We start from the raw sequence: 20,021 nt of genomic DNA on the forward strand, positions 1-20,021 counted from the left end.
TAGGTGTCAAATATGTCCATGTGTGAGATCAATGGGGAAAAAGCCCAGAGGGTCATGGTGAACCACAGGCTCTGCAACCACCAGCATCATAACTTCTGTGGCCTAAACAATCTACCAGAGGCATCTTTTTGTTTTGTTTTAAAATATGATTTATTGTCAAGTTGGTTTCCATACAACACCCAGTGCGCATCCCAACAAGTGCCCTCCTCTGATCTTTTTTTTTTTTTTTAATTTTTATTTTCAACGTTTATTTATTTTTGGGACAGAGAGAGACAGAGCATGAACGGGGGAGGGGCAGAGAGAGAGGGAGACACAGAATCGGAAACAGGCTCCAGGCTCTGAGCCATCAGCCCAGAGCCCGACGCGGGGCTCGAACTCACAGACCGCGAGATCGTGACCTGGCTGAAGTCGGACGCCTAACCGACTGCGCCACCCAGGCGCCCCATCCTCTGATCTTTTTGAAGAGGGCCTCTTCATCAGCCTCATGGCCTAGACCCCAGGAAGATGTGACTGAAACCTGGGCTGACTCCACAAAAAGTCTGCCCTCTGTGCTTATGGGGAGGAACAGCAAGGCGAGGGTCCAACCCAGCAAAAGACAAGCAAGTGTCACCAAGTGTGCAACTGCATGACAAGGCCCCCCCAGGGCTCCCTTTTGAAGTCTGCCCTGTGCCTCTTGTTTCCACCTCCCATGCTGTAGGTAGGGCCATGAAGGGGGCAGAGCGCTGTATGCACTCAACTCTAACTCATTTCCATAAACATGAGAAGAACATGTAGCTTCTCTGCCTAAACAAAGTTGGTCCTTGCAGGCACCCTCAACTCCTGATAAATCTCATTCCTGGGGCTCTTTTCTATGTGTGAAAGGTCCCCTGGGGCCTGAGGCCTAGAGAATGACACTGAATTTGAAGGGATTTAGGGGCATTTGGAACAAGGCACCTCAAAGGCCTTTGCTATGGCTTACTGAGTTAATGCAAGGTGTTTGTTCAGTTCTTCTTTGTTTATCCTGGCATGAACAAAAGCAGCAAGATCTCTTAGAGCTGCATCCTCACTCTGAGTCCTTTGGAGCCAGATCTATTCCTGGCAAATACTCCAAGAACTTTGGTGCTTCTCATGTCACCCAAATAGCCCTGATGTTAATGTGGCCAAAGTGCGTCATTCATAGGCTGCACAAAAAAAAAGACAACAAAGAAAACCCCTAAAACAGTTCCAAACAACCCAAATAGCCATCCAGATGGCCAGAGACAAGGAAATAACTTCTAAATGATCTTGATTTTCTCTTGTTATTTCTTGCAGGAAAGACCAGTCAGTCCCATGAGAGAATGAGCAGTGAGTGCTATGGAGGAGTCCAGAAGGACCTATGTCTTCACTAGGATGGCACAAATGGCATCAATCAAAAATAGGCTCCTGGGATATGAGCCTGATGACATATTGACCTTGACACTGAAGCCTGTCAGAACTCCAAGGGAGTAAAAATGCAAGGTGGCCACTGTGTGATCACTCTCTGGGTTCAGAGTAATAGCAGATCAGTTCAAAGAAGCCAGCTTGTTCCTCAAGTAGGATCTGCTGTAAAGGTGCCCTCCCCTCACAAAATAGATGAGTGGTTGGAACTTCATGAACGTGTCTTAGTAAATGACATTTTGCATAGCACATGCAGGCCTGTTTAGGGACAAACATTTCATAGACAGGCACCTGGGTGGCTCAGTCAGTTGAGCATCCGACTTCAGCTCAGGTCACGATCTCACGGTTCATGAGTTCGAGCTCCACATCGGGCTCACTGCTGTCAGCCTGTCCATGCAGAGCCTCCTTCAGATCCTCTGTCCCCCTCTCTCTGCCCCTCCCCAACTTGTACTCTCTCAAAAATAAATAAATATTTAAAAACCCAAATATTTCATAAAGAATCTTTTTGCAAAGTTACTAATTCCTTGATAAGGAGATCATCACTTCTAAATTTTATTTACAATTGCTTACATTGCTTTATTTTTTTTAAAGGCATATATTGACTTTGCTTCACCTTTTGCCACAGCAAAGCATCCCTCTAGGGAAAGACGTTTTTGGCTCTAGTTGGGTCACCCACGACCTTGGCCCTTCATAGTTCTCTGCTTTCTCCTCACCCTTTTATCTTGAGCAGCCTGTTTCCTGGGACCCTGGACAAGGCCCACTGAAGAGGTGAGAGCAGGCATCTACAGGACGGTGTGTGCCAGCCTCGCCCCACCGCCATGCTCACAGGCAGGCTGGACTAACCCTGCTCAGGGATGTGGCAGGGGAACCAGTCTGAAGAGGTGTTGGGCCAGATGTTGTTGGAGACAGAATAAAAGACCTTAAGCAGAGGACTCAGCTGCATGGAGGACCCTCAGTTTCATTAAAAGCACTCAGATTCCACTCCTGTGTGTGTCTGTGCACATGAGTGCACATGTGTGAGCATGTGCGTGTGTGAAGGAGGTGTTCCTAGGTAAGAGCTCTTTTCCCTTTGGAGAAAGTCTGAATTCAAAGTGACTTTTAATAGATCCTCTCATCTTGCCTAGAGCCCAGTGCTACTGTGACCAAACCAAAAAGAGATACAAATACAGAAGGAAAAGGAGATATGCATTGGTTGATGGTAAGGGGTAAGGGGAGGGAATAGAGAAAGGTAGTTATACTTACCCTACAACCACAATTATAAAATCTAGTAAATTCCAGCCATTGCGGAGGTAAGCGTTGGGGTGAAAGAGAAGTCCATAGGCTATTACTTTTAAAAATGCTTCCACAGTAAAAATTATGAGAAAGAGATATTCCACTCGTTCCTAGGAAACAAAAATAGAAGAGAGAGAAAAATAGTCATTAGATTGGGGGTTTGTAACTTCTGAACCAGTAGAGCACACAAGCAGATGGAGAAGAATGCTGCTCCCTCTGTGGTAGGATCTAGGGGGACACTGGGTGGGACCCCCAAACCAGATTACCAACTCCACAGTCTGTTTCAACCTTAGAGCTCCAATCCACTGGGCATTAAGGTTTTTTTTTTTTTTTTTTTTTTTTTTTTAGTCTTCAAATGCCCCCTGTTAAAATGCAAATATTAGGGTGGTGGAAAAATTACACATTTTGGAGAAACATCTTATTTAGTTCATCAGTGAATGTTTCATTTCTCAGAAGAGACCTCATAATGTCTTGATTTAGAGGGAAATGATGTCAGGACAGAGAACACGGCTGAGAAAGGAGGGAACAGGGCCACAAGAACAGTGTATTACAATACTGAGGTGACAAATCCTGAGGATAACAGAAGCTGCCTTGGAGAGTATGCTAATCAAGGTCTCCAAAATGACAGGACAGAAACATAACCACAAAGAAGTTGAGACACTGAAAATCTAACAGCAGCTCAAACAGAGCCAATCTGCTCATATACACTGACCCTGAATTTGAAGTCTCTGTCTTTCTTGAGAAAATAAAAAAATCTTTGTCCAAAGACATAGACCAGGTCAGTCAAGAAAATCAGCATTTCTAGGATGGAGGCAGGCACTGGGGTGGGGCAGTGAAGGGAAAAGGCTCAGCTGTTTTTTCAAGGGTGGGAGGTAGTCTTTTTCCTCCCTCTGCCATCTTGAAGAAAGGCTTTGCATTTAAGGATGAAGCTCCTGTCCCTGGGAGCCCACACGTAACAGGACAAACTCTTTGGCTCAATTAGAGCGAGCCGACTCTGTGCTGATTCACTGGCTTCCCTCACCACTAATTGCTTTCTCCCACAACCTTGTTCCCAGTGCATAGCCTTAATGGCCCCCACCAGGCAAAGGCTGCCTGGATGCCTTCATGCTCCACTGCTCGCCTCTGCAGGAGCCTCAGCTCATCTCACACTGGAGCCACAAAACACCAGTCCACATGGCATTCAGCCACAGGTTGAAAGCCTGATTACAGGCTCCAATGGGCGCTAGGCTCAGAACCCTCGGACCTATCTTCCCATCCTCTGTTGGATCAGACAGAGCTCACCAAAGACCTCCAGGTCTCACCCACACTGTGGAGAGGGGGCATCACCTGGGAAGGCACACCCCCTCCTGCCTTGCCTGCTGGGAGGGGGCTCCAAGACCAGGGACATTAGTAGCCTAATGGATAGCTCTGTGGGGAGAGGCCTGACCACACATGTGCCTGTGCTCCCATCCATTTTTTTTTTTCCTGATGCACTAGACTTGGAGTGAGTGCCAGCCTCACTGTGTCCAGCTTTGGGTGAAGCAGTTTGAAGTTGCAAAGTTTAAAAATGCAGAATTCTGGGCCCTATCCAGACCTACTAAAGTAGATGTCCTGGCTATGGAGCCTGGAAATGTGCATTGCAGACAATTCTAGGTGTTTCTGAGGCACCCAAAAGTTTAAGAACCACTGGCTCATGTGCTGATGAAGGTCCTGATCAGGCAGTAGCTGTGGGAAGGGGATGGAGAATCCAGAATTAACGAGCACCTCAGGGGCAGACTTGTGTTTTACTTACTACCCATTACAGCATCATAAGGTTGGTCTGGGGATGTGGCAGCATGGGGTGGGGGAGATGACCCAGAAACCAATAGTAGTATGTGGGAGCCTTTGGTCTTTTAAAATTAGGTGATTTGGGGGTTAAAATATCTATTAGGACAGTGTTGAAAGCATGTTACAAAAGGGCACAGTGCAACCTGAGGAAACTTGTGTAAGGTATGTGTGTGTGTGTGTGTGTGTGTGTGTGTGTGTGTGTGTGTGTAGAGCCTCAGGTAATACAGGCATCTGATTGGCTGGAGTGAAGGCTAAGAGGAAGTGGGGTTGGAGAGGTTGGTAGGAGGAAGATGACCAGGGGTTTTGTGGCTACACCTGCGTGCTTGAATTCTACACTGAGGAGATAGTGAATGATGGGGTTAGATGTGTATTGTAGTCTGGCACTGGTCTATGTAAGGAGGGTGGTGATGGGGTGGGAGGATTTGGGGGCAGGTGACCCATGTAGAGATCATGGAGGCTTGAGCCAAGGTAGGCATTGGGATTGGTGAGAAGTAGGTAGGTAGGTTTGAGAGACAGAAGGATGTAATTTGGTTTCTGGTTGCATATAGGGGTTGGGGGAAGAGGCAGTGAAAGAAATGCACTGCCCCCCTCCCTAAGGTTTCTAACTTGGGTGACTGTGGATGGTGATGCCTCTCACTGCAGAGGGGGACATGAGGGGAGAAACAGCAGTTCTGGACTTGCTGAATTAAAGCATTTGTGGGACATTTAGTTGGGACTACTGGTCATCAGACATACAGAATGGGGGTTCAGGAGGAGTTTGGCTGTCAGGGGAGGTCTGGATGAGGTTGCCCTGGGAAAGTGTGCAGACTATAGAGAGGGGAGATGAGGCTGGAACCCCTCTCCATAAGGGGCAATCTCATCCCAGGAAAGTGCTTTCACATTATGGGAATGCACCTCTTTGGCACAAGTTACAGGATTCTGCATAAAGCCATGGTGTTGGAGAGATACAAAGAATCTTAGAGGGTATCTAATCAACCTCCTCATTTGAAAAACCGGGATGCTGATAAGATCCAAGCCAGGGAGGTAAATGCTGAAGATGGGAAACCAGATTTCCTGACCCTAGGTCCAAATGTCCATTCATCTCATCTTGCCTTCTTGGGTACCAGGGATCTCACTGGTCCCTGTTTATCTCTCAAAGACACAACTGGGTCAGAGTCCTTATGCTAAGTTGTTTAAAGATCTGAGATAGAACTGAAAAGGATACAGGGGACCAGTAGGATGGGGTCTGGATGAAGAATCCTGAGAAGAAGCAGGTGCCTGCTGCTGCAGTGTCTGGAACGCAGTCATCTGTGCTGCTGAGTGTGTGTGCTCTGGTGGCTGTACTGTATTCCTTCTGACCTTAGGGGCATGAATGCCCTTAAAGTTATTCCCACCCCAACCCCAAACCCAAGAAAGAAAGAAACAAAAATATAAACAAGTGAAACAGCTTGGTTGATCCTTTCAAAACATATGTTGTGTTGCCATAGAAACATCTAAGGGAAAAAATGAATGGAGTAGAGAAATGCAAAAGTTTGTCTGAAACCATCCTCTTGCTGCACTGATATCTCAGCATCTCTGGTCCTGTGAATACACACTCCTTCACAGCCCTCCTCCTGCCTGAATTCTGAAGCCAGAGCTGTGTGCTCTCCTGAATCCTGAGGGGCCACAGAGCTCTTTGAGAATGCACAATATTCAGCTTGTGAACTCGCCCTTTTTTTATGTGATTTTGGGAACTTGGGAACTTTGGGAGCCAGCCTGGAACAGACTAAGATTCCATTCCTACTGTTCTGTGTTGAGGCTGAAAAGGGTCAAAGAGAAGAGAGGACTGACCACAGAAACTATGGCGTGGAAACTCTCTGACTGTCAAGGCTGGAATGGAAGTCCACTAGAATGGAGTCCCAGGGCTCCTTCAGGACCCCTCCCCCAAAGTATGGGTGAAGTCCTACCTGCCTGGGGCAGGTGTGATGACTTCGGCCTTTCAGATGCTCTGGTCTTCCTCTCTTCCTGTCACCTTCTCTTCCTATCGTATCTTCCTATCTTTCCCCTTATTATTTCCTTTCCATTTTCATCTTCTTTTCCCTTTCTTTCCTCTCTTCCCTGTTCATTTATCAGTGCTACCACTGGAAGCTGGGGTCCATGGCAATACCCATGTATGAAATATTTAGAAAAATTCAGTGGAGAGAGAGTCTCAGATCCCAGGAACCATGATGTCTTCTAAACACTTGTGGAATTAATAGACACTTGTGAGTACAGGCTATCTTAGTTTTCCACTTATCTTTTCATGTACACATATCCTATCTTTAACTACATTATAAGCTTCTATAGGACAGAGACTCAATTATCTTTTGATGGTAATAATCTTGATTCTGGTACCACTGGCTTTGTGTGTGTCTTTGGGTAAGTCACTTTACTTTGCTGGGTCTGTCTTATCTATAAAAGAACTAGCTAAGCATCAAAAAAATGCAATGCCGCAGAGAGCCCTAGGCTTACACAGTGCTGCTTGGGAGGAGTTACAGGCTAGGGAAGGCTGAGAAAATGGGGCTTTGCTCACTGACCCCACCACCACCTTGAACCAGACCAGTGCCATTTTAACCCACATGCAAAGTTGTCCAGAGATCCTGACAGTTCAAAAGAGTCCAGAGAACCAATATGATGGGGTGTGGACAGAGACTACACACAAAAAAGAAGTAGCCATCTCTTCCTGACTAGCCTGGAAGATGTTTATTGTCTTTATAAGCTGGTTTCTTCATGAGATTTTATTTGAGAGGAGGACTCAGTGCTTTTTTGTTTGTTTGTTTTTCTTGGAACTTTGAACATGAATTCCAAAGTAGTAGAGGACTTCCGAAGTCTCTTCACAATTCTATGGCAAGTAAGGATGCCAATCCCTGGTGTCTTTGCAGTTCTGCCTAAGGCACAGTCAAATTCCAAAACATAGAAAGGAACAAAGAGTTCCTTTCCTCATTGTTCTGAGGATCACTATAAATACAAATAGATTTAATAATAAAATGATCCTTCAGTAAAGAGATTATTCATATTTATGCTTTAGGAGAACACAGACTCCTTGTGAACAGAAGCCATGCCAGGGTAGAGCTCCTTGGACAAGGACAACCATGGAGAGCCTGCCATGTCTATACACGTGTGCACATTTCTGCACACACACATGTATGGCACAGCTGGGCGATGCCCACCATCTGTGTTGAACACTGTACAGCTCATATCTGCTATATAACAGCCAAGGTGTGAGAATTCATACTAAAGAGAGCCTGTGTGTATTCACTTAAATTTATGCAAGTGTATTTATTGAAGCTGCCAAGATTTCTACACCAAACAGAATTGATGAGAAGCCCAGTCATATAATTCCATCTCAGTACAAGGTGCAAAGACAAGAAACACAATAATAATGAGCCAAGCAGCACACCTTATATTCCAGATTGTTTCATAACTTAAGTACCATTCAATCTGACCTCTAAATACAGCCTCCCGACTATCTCTAATGAAGGGAGATAAAGAAACTGGAATACCTTAGTTCCTCCAGTTCTTCTCTCCTCCCTCCCTCCCTCCTCTCCATCCTTCCCTTCCTTCCTTCCTTCCTTCCTTCCTTCCTTCCTTCCTTCCTTCCTTCCTCCCTCCCTCCCTCCTCTCCTCTCCTTCCTTCCTCCCTCCTTCCCTCCCTCCTTTCCTTCCTTCCTTCCTTCCTTCCTTCCTTCCTTCCTTCCTTCCTTCCGAGGGTCACAAGCATTCCTGAGTGTCTGCTCTGCCCCACACCACTTGCTGCACTGCAAGTGTCTCTTAGGACACTGAGGGACTTGACAGAATATAAGAAGCTGGAAGGACCTCATAAAAGGACATGCATGCCCGAAGCTCCTCATTATATAGAAATAAGAGGACTTGTCCAAGGCCACACATCTACCTCATGTGATGAGGACTTGCATTTCCTGATGGCTGGTCTGGTGCTCCTTCTACTATAGGACAGCTGTCTCTGTCTGCGAGATGACTGAAATCCTGGATTATTGTACCTATCAGGGGCTAGTGGACACCCAGATGGCATGGCTCAAGGGTTGGTAGCAGGGATCTCCAAATATTCCCCTCTCCTTGGGTCTCTACTGGTGCCTAGAATTCAGCCATTAGGAAGCCTTTCTTCCATCAGTGGATGAAGGATATTCATACAATGGAATATTAGTCAGTCATAAAAAGAAATAAAGTTCTGACACAGGCTACAGTATGGATGAACCTTGAAAGCATTAAACTAAGTGAACAAAGGCAGTCACAAAAGAGCAAACATTGTATGATTCCACTTACGTGAAAAGTCTAAAATGGGTAAATTCAGAGAGACAGAAAGTAGATATGAGGTTACCAGAAGGTGGAGGGAGGGAGGAACTGTTTCAGGGCATGGAAAACTTTGGACATAGATAGTGGTAATGGGTGTACAACACTGGGAGTATAATTAGTGCCACTGAAGTGTACACTTAAAAATAGTTAGAATGGCAGATTTTATTTTATATATAGTTTACCGTAGTGAAAAAAAGAGAAGCATTCCTTCGGATCTTAATTTTCCAACTTTTAAAGGTCTCCACCTAAAGTATATGAGGTCATGTTTAAATCTGTGTCAACCTTCACCTTAACAGGGACTAGTTTATCAGAAAGCTGACAGTGTGGTCTTTTGTGAAACCCTAGACAGATGCCTGGGGCACCTGGATTGGGAAGAAGGGGGCTGGGAAGGGAGGTGGGAGGCCCCTAAAGACAACTGCTTCAATTTCACAGTTCTTTGAGGGCAGGCCCTTCCCAAGGGCATTATATAGAAGCCTTATTTAGAAGGTGCCTGGTGGTTCAAATAGTCTGGCCTTAAGACTCAGGACTTCTAGTAAAGGAAGGAGGGACAGGACAAACCACTTAATAGTCTAAGAGTAAAGCAGCTTTGAAAAAAATTTCATCTGTTTATTGAGGGCAAGTAGCAATTGAGGCTGAGTGAGCTGAAAAGTGTGCCAGTGCCATTGGTTTTATAGTAGTTCAGTTTAAAAAAACAAAAATAAAAACTCTCTTCCAACTGGACTATTTTTCCACACTTATCCATGATGCTAAGTTGAAGAGACTTACCCACTTACTAATTTCTCAAGTTCACATCTTCCTACCTGGAGGCCAGCCTTACCTCAGCTGCCCCAGCACAGTTCCAGAGCACCAAGCAGGCTATCTCAGATGTTGGGGAGCTGGCCTGTCTGTTCCTCCTGGGCCCTTCACTGCCTCTATCTCCAAGACAGCATGTCTGTCCATCCCTGAGTCCCTTCCGAGGCCGGGCTTCTCAATGTAATGCCCCATAGAGCAGAGACTGGCTGGCTTAAGTTCTTTATCTGGTGTTCAGCATGTGATCAGTATAGAGGGAACAGTCAACCTTTGTCAGGTGCTGCCTGTGTCACCTTCTTGGAGTGCCCAAATGGCATGTGGGCCAGCCTCCTACCCACAGCAGGAGTCCCTCCCTTCAACCTCCTCCATCTCACGCTGTCGTTTTCTTATACGGCGGCCCATCCTTAACAGGGCAGCCCTGGCTGTCAGAGTATGGCCAGTCCCTTCCTCTCCCAAAAGTTCACTCTGGCTCAGGGATATTACCCTTTCTTTGGGGGTAATGGAGTGGAGAGGGTGACAGACATTACCAATCAGGGTTGAATTACTCCTGGGGACAATGGGGGATTTGCTTAGTGACCTGTGGGCTAGAATGTAATTTACCAAATGGAGGGTTGGGCAGGAATGGCCTCAAAACCTTCATAAATGTCCACTTCTTTTGAGGAGTCAGACCAATACCTGTCCCAGGGAAATGGACCCTGTCTTTTCTGCCTGTCTCCACTGCCCATCTCCATCTAGGCCTCCATCATTGGTTGGATATTAAAGGAGCTTCCTAACCCTTCCCATAGATACCTACACTGGTTTACTGTGTAAAAACTTTCAACAGCCCCCCTCTGCCTTAAAATGGAATGTAGCCCCCTTTGCCTGGCCCCCAGGTCTATCACAGTCCAACCCCACTTGTCCCTCTGGCCTCATCCTCAGCCACCACCCTGAGCTCTAGCCACACCAGAAGGCTCACCACATTCATACCAGAAAGGCTGTTTACATGCAACCCTCTTCTTGTCCTGACAAGCCCCACCCCTTTCTCTACCTGACAGACTCCTTCTCAGATCTAAGCCAGCTCGAATGTCATCACCTTGTCTGGACCTGTCAACCCTCCCTTGCCTCTTCTGCCCCTAGTGGGCTGGAATATCAGTCCCTCCCACAGCTGCAGCACCTTTTCTTCAGATGATAGCACTCACCACAATGTGTGTGTTTTCTATGTGTTTCTCCTCTCCAGGGGCAGAGGGCCTGCAGGGCAGAAGCAAGTGTCTTTGTCACCTTTGGTTAAGAAGTGTCTTTAAATGAAAGGAAAAGTGACAGAGGAAAGAGGGCTTTGGAGTCAGATACACTTGGGATCAAATTGTTTCTCCATGATCAGCTACATAATCTTTCCAAACTTTGGCTTCTTAACAGTAGAGTGGGAATAGTGGTAATTATGAGAAGCAGAAACCAGAGTCATCACTCAAATGGTAGCTGCTGTCATAACTGTCATCCTGGCACCTGCACACAGTAGGTGTTCTGCACACATTGTGAAGTGGACGTCCCTGCTCTTGAAGACTTTGAGCATCCTCCACTGAGGTCCTGGCTCTGCTTGTTTCCATGATGCCCTGCTGGGCAGCTGGAGTGGCCAGCAGCACTGGCCCTGCTACTTCTCTTTGTTTCCTCCCCTGCCCTGGCCTCATCACCTTTCCTGGCTTCTAAGAAGGTAGCACAACTCACTTCTGTGCCTCTTTGGATCTTTTTCAACAGAAACTAGAGACTTAGTCCTCACATCTGCTTTCTATTATCAAAACAAATTAAAAACAAAACCAAACCAAAAATGTCTCTGCTTGCTGGGTTCCAAGTCTTCCAAATGTTCTTCCCCTAGCTCCCTCCTTAGTCCTTAGATCTACAGTAATAGGTTCCATTCTGGCTAAAGAAACTCCCAGCGCCCTATCTGTGAGCATTTCCCTCATGTCTCTGGGAACCTGACAACACTTTGCCTCTTGAAGTGAATTATTTCACTTATGGCAGACAAGGGTGAAGGATGATAGTCAGTGCTCCCACGGATCTGGGAGGTTTGTGAACCATGTTGTAAGCATCACAGTGATAACTCATCAGGTAGTACTTTACAGTTTAGAAGGCACTTTTCCATACATTTTTATCGTTGAGTCACATGACCTTTATTTATTTATTTATTTATTTATTTATTTATTTATTTATTTATTATGAGAGAGAGAGAGAGAGAGAGAGAGAGAGAGACAGAGCATGAGTGGGAGAGGGGCAGAGAGAGAAGTGGGGGGGGGGGACACAGAATCTGAAACAAGCTCCAGGCTCTCAGCACAGAGACTGACATGGGGCTTGAACTCACAAACTGTGAGATCATGACCTAAGCTCAAGTTGGATTCTTAGTTGACTGAGCCATCCAGGTGCCCCAGAGTCACATGACCACTTTGTAAAATGGGAAGGGCAGGTCCTTTCTTTCCCTTTATTCCTCTTACTCCCACTTTCCTTTCCTTCTCAAATCACCACCATCACCATCACTACCACCACGTCTGTCATCTCACCACCTCCATCACCATTATCACTATCACCACCTGCACCATGATCACCATGACTACCTCCACCATAATTATCATCATCACCACCATCACCACCTATACCATCATCAGCACCACCATCAATACCACCATCTCCACTCATCATCATTACCACTGCCATCACTACCCCCACCATGATCACCACCACCTCCACCACTGCAATTATCATCATCACAATCACCTTCATCACCACCTCCATCATCATCATAACCACCATCATCACCTCCACCACCATCACTATCATCATCATCACCTACACCACTACCAATATCATCACCACTGCCATTACCATCTGTACCATCATTACCACCATCTCCACCACCACCACTGTCATCACCATCCCTACCATCACCTTCATAATCATCATCACCAGGACTATCATCACCAGGACCTACCATCACCTTCATAATCATCATCACCAGGACTATCATCACCAGGACCTCCACCACCAGTATTATCACCACCTAAACCATGATCACCATTACGACCTCCATCATCATTACCACCATCAGCACCACCACCACTATTATCACCACCACTGCCATCACACCTCTAGTGTGTTCACCATCACTACCTCCACTACCACCACCACTCCTCCCTCCTCCACCACAGCACCACAGCTGCCATTAACTTGAGTCTGAGCCTGGATGCTTTAGTTATAATAGTAACTCTGCATGATAGATTAAAAATATTTTCTCCATTATATACATGAGGAGACTCATCAAAGAGATTTGATAATTTTCCATAAAGCCCTTCAGTTAGTAGGCAGTAGAGCTAGGACTGTAAGTTTAATGTTTTTCCTATTGTTTGTGGTTACAGAGATAGATGGACTCCCCCAGCTCAGCTCTCAAATACCTCAGGACCCATTTATGTGACACCACTATGAGAACAGGAAATGTGTGGGGCTTTGTTGGGGCTATGCTTAATGGTTTTTGTTGAAACCCAGCAGTGTGAAGCAAGTGCTTAGGATGCAGAGTCTGTTTGGCTGGTGGTGTGAAGACATGTGGCCAAAGATGCTGGGTGTAGTATGGACCCTGCGTTCTCTTCCCACTCCTAATCAAACCTGGTCACTACTTGTGAGGAGCACTGTGGCCATAAACCAACCACTAGTCTAACCCAACAGAGATCAGTCTATTCCTCTCCTCCATCCATTGGCTATAGAAGGGGCATGTGACCCATCCCTGGCCAATATGACATGAAGGGAAATTTTCTGGGATGCCCCTAGAAAAGATTCCTCATTGACTAAAAGGGAGAGAGAGACATACATTCATAAGAGCACTATAATCTCTTTTTTAGCTGGACATGCTCATGTATATGTATATGAAGTCTGGAACCATGGCAACCACCTAGGGATCATGAGGACTACTAGTTGAGGACAAGAGCAACATGCTGATGGTGGCAGATGGAAAAGGGGGAAAGAAATGGAGTCCTGGATAAAGTCATTGAACCAGTGAATTAACTTAACCAACTTTGGTACCATCCTAATTTGTGGCTTATTTTATATGAGATAAAATTTCTTTATTGTAGAAACCATTTCAAGGTGAGTTTTTAAACACTTGCATCTGAAAGCACCCTTCCAGTTAGGCTCTGTTTGCTATCTCTACACATCACTCCTCATTCAACCTCTTTATCCCTCTGCTGCTTCAGTGCTTCCAACCCTTATCAGCCATTTGGGCACAGTAGAACTAGCTTAGTCTCACCCAACCAGGAAAGGCAAGAGCTCATAAACACTGCAAGACAAATGCTCCTCTGTCTCCTGGTTAGCTCTCAGCCTGTGTGGGAGATGCTTATTTCAGATTATGGTCTCAGACTACAGCTAGAGAGCTCAGCCCAAGTCCCCATCAGAGAGTAGCTTGTGTAGTTCTGTGTTTAGCCTTGTTTCAGCACAGGGCTGTCGAGGCAAAGGACATGAGGCATAAGCATTACTGTGAGGCAGTAGCATTGCCGTCCTGAAAGAAGTTGGGTGGAGGCACAGAGGAGCTCCTTCAACACCCAGCACCAGAAGCCTGGAGATGGAGGATATGGATGCACACCTTGAATTTCTCTCTCTAGCCTGGGTTTTTTTCCCCTCAAAGGATGAAGAAATTTCTGAGCAAGTAACTTTTCAGAACTTCACTTTTATCATGCCACATCCTTATTCCTAGTTCATTAGGTCCCAGCTTTTTTGCTCGAATCTTTCCCTTCCCACATATATACCTTGTCTTCTCCCAACACTCACCACTCAAGTTAAGATGCTACTTTCCCACATACCTAGTTCCACTGGATGCCTCTTCCCATTAGAGGGTTGATTTAACTTCTCTACGGCTCTCAATCTCCTTTTTCTGTGAGCCCTACAGCCTTATGGGCAGTCATTTGGAATTTTTGCATCTGGCTTTATGGTATTTTTTATACATTTTCAGAATGTGGCAAGTGTCTTAGATATCTCTTCCCCCATCAGGAATGTGAGTGCTCTGAGGGCAGGCACTATGTTACAATTTCCCTGTGTCCTCCACAGAGCCTTATACAGGGCCAGGGACTGATGGCTCACAGATCCCTCCAGAGGACAGTCCAAAGGACACCTAGAGGACACTGAGGTCAATTTTGCAGCTGTGGCCTCTCTCACATGCTGCACTTCTTGCTTTACAATGTGCTTTCACATCTCCTGCTCATCTGCTCCCCAGACAGTCCCATGAGTCAGCAGGCTATCTGTCACCCAGCACTTGGTATGCAACTCCAGGGAGGAGAAAGGAGGAACTCTTTCTCAACAACCTTACCCTCTGCCCCCATGAAGACACATAGCATCATCACTATGAAGAACATGTACTGAGAGGCCTGCCCTGAAGGGCACTGAGACTAAGAACCAGGATTGCAAAGGGTATCAGACTCTGCTCTGCCCTCCAGGGGCTCATAGTCAGGTGAGGAGGCAGGGAGGGTGTGTCTGATGGAGAGGAATTCTAGCACAGGGTCACATCTGCTACTTGCCAAATGACTCCTCCAGATAATAAGCAGATTAAGAATTTAGAGAAAAGGTGGATTTCTAGGGGCTGGAGGCTAGCATATGTAGTATGAGCTGGGTCTGAGGGGTGAACCTTGGGTGCACTGAGGTGATTTCCATATGGGAAGTGTAAGTTCCCTCAGAGACACAAGGAGGAGACCATTTTTGCTAAAGAATTTGCATTGTGGGAGACAAAGCTGGAAAGACAGCTAGGGTTTAAATTAAGGCAGGTCTCAAGTGACAGGATAGTCTGTACTTGATATGAGGGTATTGTCCCTGGGATTAAGGTCTGCAGTGACTTGAACTGATGACGGTTTGTGATCAAGAGGTGATATGTGCCCCTTGTTTTATGGAAGATATGTTTTAGGAAGACAGATATGGAAAGCAGTCCCTAGACAGATTAAATTCAGGAGACTCTGCAGTAGTTCAGGAATGAGGTGATAACAGTTTGAACCATAGAAGGATGGAGTCGTGGGACAAGAAAGGCAGTGACAGGTTCAGAAAACACTACGATGGAAGGTGGGCCGTGAAGCAATCATCAAGCATGACATCAATGCATGTCTGGAAGAATGACATGGAAAAGTGAGTGTCATGGGCAACAATAGAGTCCAAAGCAGGAGCTGGCCAGAGCTAGCAGAGTGGCCTGGGCATGTCACTGGGCTGTGGTGTCTTTATGCACTAAGTGCCAAGTTTGGCCAGATCATCTACACTCCCTTTCCTGCCTCAGGCATAATGCAAATTCCACGGCACTGGCAAACCCTGAGAATTTTAGAACTCTCACAACTATTGCACCTTAGCCAAATTGTGCACATGTCATATGCCTCCATTTCCTAGATATAACAAAGAGATAGTATCTTCTTATCGAGACTCTTTAAGGACCAAGGAGAAAAGTATGCTAACATGTTAAACAGGAAATACTCAAGAAATGTCTCTCTCCCTAACCTCTCCCACCCCCCACCAGTGGTTCTAGAGATGTCACACAGACACGATGAGGGGAAGCCACAACATCCAAGTGGAAATGTGCACAGGTGACTGAGAGGATGGTGGGTCAGAGCTGAAGGTGTGGGTTTGAGAAGCCATCTTTGTAGATGAAGCTGTGATAGTTATATGCAATCTGTGATTAAAGAATAGGGCCAAGTCGATGGGAATAGAGGCTTAAAGTTCAGGGAGGGGATGGTGGTAAGAGGGTGGCCCAGAGAGATATTATCAAGACCATCATAATTTTTGTCACATCCATGTATGTTTAGTATTATTTATTTACTTAATATTTATGCTTTAAATCAACTTGCTTTTCTTTTTTTAATTCATTTTGAGAGAGAAAGAGAGCTCACACGTGGGGGTGGGGCAGAGAGAGAGAGAGAGAGAGAGAGAGAGAGAGAGAGAGAGAGAGAATCCCAAGCAGGCCATGTGCTATCACCATGGATCCCAGTGTGGGGCTCAGATCATGACCTGAGCTGAAATCAAGAGTTGGATGTTTAACCAACTGAGCCACCCAGCTGCCCCTCAACTTGCTTTTCTTATACAGACATTTAGGAAGGAATTTCTTAAACTAGAAGTATCCCTGCTATTGCTCACCAGCCACCATGAAAGGTGACAGTAAAAAGAACTATTAAAAGTGCTTGTCCATGTACTACCTAAAATAATTTCACATGTCACCCAGGGTCACATGCCACACTTGGGGAAACACTGTGCTCTAGAACTGTCCCTTGAAAGGATCAGACTGACTCCTTGTGGCTTTAGAAGGCAGGAGGAAGGAAGCAGGACTCATCAACAGACCTGACAGGGAGGCCGATTTTGTCTCCTAGGAGAACTCTTTAGAGTTGGTGTTTTCCAACAGTGGGAAGGGCTATCTCGGGGTCATGCACCCAGGCACAGAGGTAGGTCACCTGTGGGTGTGCATTCAGGGGCTAAGCCTTAGGTAGAGCTAGTCACATCTCTTCCAAGGTCCATGATGAATGGTATTTAATACCACGAGGTGCCCTCACATCTGTGAGCAAGAAGGAAGCAAATGAAGTGAGTGAATGAATGAATGAATGAATAAGTGAATTAATGGATGAATGGGTGGATGATGGATGCATAGAGGCAGAGAAGGGCTAATTACCACGCAGGCATGGGTCCAGGACCGCACAGTGTTTCTGCCGTTTTAGCTGGCCCTCTCTCCTCCCCATCCACATGGGCTTGCCCAGGCCTGAGGCTGCTCCACATCTTGTGGCCTCACAAGAGCATCACCTGAAGGAGGCCAGCTCTGGCTCCGTGTGCACTGGATCCACCAGAGTGGATGCCTTTTCTGCCTCAGCTGCTCAGCCGATCTCCTGTGCTGAGACAGGCGAGCGGCACCATCGATCCAGGCTCCTTTAAAACCGACAGGCAAGGAAATGAAATGCCCACCATCAGCAGCCTGGCCATGCTTCCCATATGGTTCAGAGACATTAGCATGCACATCAATTTCTGTGAACAAGAGCCTTGTTTGCGCAGCCAGCTCCTCTGGTGCTGGCTGCTGGGCAACAGGGATCCTCCCTGCCTATGTGGCTTCTGGCTCCTGCCCCAAAGGGAACACTTCCTTCACCCAGCCTCTGTTTCTGCTTTGTTTGCCCCCTTAATGCTCTAGTTCTATACTGGTGGCTTGCCCGGAAGGCTTGGGAGGACACCAGCTTTGTGGTGTGCAGAACGCATCTGGGCATGAAGCCTTAGGCTGGAGGGAACCTGGAAGCTTTTTGGGTCCACTGCCTTAGTTTTCCAGATGAGGACAGTAAGGCACAAAGAGGGGTAGTGACTTGCCCAAAGCCACAAAGTTGCATAATACAAATGACATGGTAATAACCCTCATTTACATGTTTTTTTTTTTTTAAAGCACATTACATCTATGCCTTTTCTGATCTACTGCATGCTTGCTCCACTATCTAAACTTCCACAGCACTTCAGATAGGACCAGGACCATGGCTGGAGAACCATGCTGGGGGTAATATCCTGCCCTGTGCTATAGCGAATTGTGAGCACATCTTACTTCCTCCATCAGATTATGCCACTGGACATCAGTGCTTAGGCTTCATCATTGCATCAGCACACCTGAAACAATGGCAGAATATTGGCCACAGAACCATAAGGACTGGATTTGCTGCTTTTTACCATGAGTCCTAGGCATAGCACTTTACCTTTCTGGGCCTCAGTGTCCTCAGTTGTAATATGGAAATGATAAAACCTACCTCACAGAGATGTGGTGAATTGGAAATAAAAAATGTAAATAATATGCATTAAGGCCTTTTGTAATTGTCAAAGTGCTATACAAGTATGAGTTATCATTACTATAAAAATGAGCAAAAAAAAAAAAAAATTCCCTAACATGTGAACTGAGCAGTAGGAAGGACTGAGTTCTCAGTCAAGACAGATGCATGCTCAAGAGGTCAAACAAGAGCACCATGAAGACCCCGGGAGCAGGGCCCATTGCCCCGCTCACACTGACACTCACCTCTGGCCTCCCTCTGATCTCCATTAGCCTCAGCCACCCATCCTCCACAGCACTGGGGTCATGGGGGTGGAGACTCACAGACTTCTAGAGCAGAAACTGAACCCCACAACATTGGAGCTACTTCCCCAAGCTGCTAGAGCAGGTCTTCTAGGTTGGCCATCAGGATGGTGATTAAACTACTTTCATTCTACAGACACTGATGGCACGTGGGGCCATGGAGAATCTCAGGGCAGCAACAATGCAAAGGGATGGTCTCTGCCCTGCAGGAGCTCTCAGTCCACCTCCTGCTCTGGGAAGTCTGTGAGTTTAGGCCTGACGTCCGTGCCTAGCCTCTCTGCTGACCACATGCCTCCCAAAGGGGGCTAACTTGCTTCTCTTCTAAATCAGGCTGGGCTTCTCATGCGTGAATGCTTCTCGGAAAACTGGCTGACGCCTATACCAAAAGCAGATCTAGTTTAAAAAGTGTTTCCTGCAAACTGCAAACAGTTGTAATTTTGGCTTTTTGTGGGTGTCTCCTTTCCCTTGTAAAAACGGGCCTGTTCTCCTTGCTGATCAGTTCAATTATAATGATATAAAACAGAGAACAATAAAAGCTGGGGACATGCCCTGAAAGGGGAGTTGTGGTAACAGTAATTCATAGTATTTTCCTTTGGGGACCTCGGCAGGGGTAAGATGAGTTTGAGCTGTCTCCAATATGAAGACAGATTTTGTGATAGGTGAGAAAGGGGATGGACATTTTGGGATGCCTGGGGTCCCTGTGTTCACCCTGACTTTCACCGGGTCCTGAGGAAAACTGCTCACCACACAGTAGTGCAATGGCACTTCCACACCCTGCCTGTTGGTGGGATTCCTCTAGTCCTTTAGTGGCAGGCAAATGAGGGTGCTGGATCTGAACACCTCACAAGGGGGCCAAACTCTTGGCTCCCAGTTCTTGTGGCATGCCAGGTCCTGGGCATTACAGAGATTGTCTCCTAACAACCCTGGAAGGTGGGGAATATTATTCTCATTTTACAGGTTTGGAACTGCGGTATGCTGGGAACCAAGCTGGTGTCTCAATCACTATGTTTACATGATCTCTTAGCATACAGCAACACATTTGGATTCCTGGATTCCACCTTGCCTCTTACTGTTTTCTCTCTCTGGAAACATACATAGCAAGGGCAATGAGCAAGCTGTGGCAGTGAGCCCCATCTTGGAAGTCAGAATTCTTGAGTTCTAATTTTAGTTTCACCATTATCAAGCTGGGTGACCTTGGTAGGCCACACAGCCTCTGTGAATCTGATTTTCCTCATCCACACAATGAAGGGGTTGGGTTCCACCAGTGGATCCCAAACTTTGGTTCTCTGATCGCTACCTAGAAACATTGTGGGCGCCTGTTAAAAAGATAGCCTCCTGAGCCTCCATCCCAGATCTGCTGAATCAGAATATTCTCGGAAGAGCCTGGGAGTCTGGA

The 20,021-nt window shown here is 46.3% G+C and overlaps 1 protein-coding gene across 50 annotated transcripts in view; it reads right to left on the reverse strand.

The window, feature by feature from the left end:
* CACNA1C (calcium voltage-gated channel subunit alpha1 C) overlaps positions 1 to 20,021 on the reverse strand; it is a 757,779-nt gene that overhangs the window by 255,627 nt on the left and 482,131 nt on the right. For all 50 annotated transcript variants that reach the window (XM_045465322.1, XM_045465309.1, XM_045465310.1 and 47 more), the window contains exon 4: positions 2,638 to 2,777. In XM_045465322.1, coding sequence (XP_045321278.1) covers positions 2,638 to 2,777 — 140 coding nt within the window. The remainder of the gene's footprint in view (positions 1 to 2,637; positions 2,778 to 20,021) is intronic.

The sequence above is a fragment of the Leopardus geoffroyi genome, chromosome B4 (assembly GCF_018350155.1).
Source record: "Leopardus geoffroyi isolate Oge1 chromosome B4, O.geoffroyi_Oge1_pat1.0, whole genome shotgun sequence".
Lineage (NCBI taxonomy): Eukaryota > Metazoa > Chordata > Mammalia > Carnivora > Felidae > Leopardus > Leopardus geoffroyi.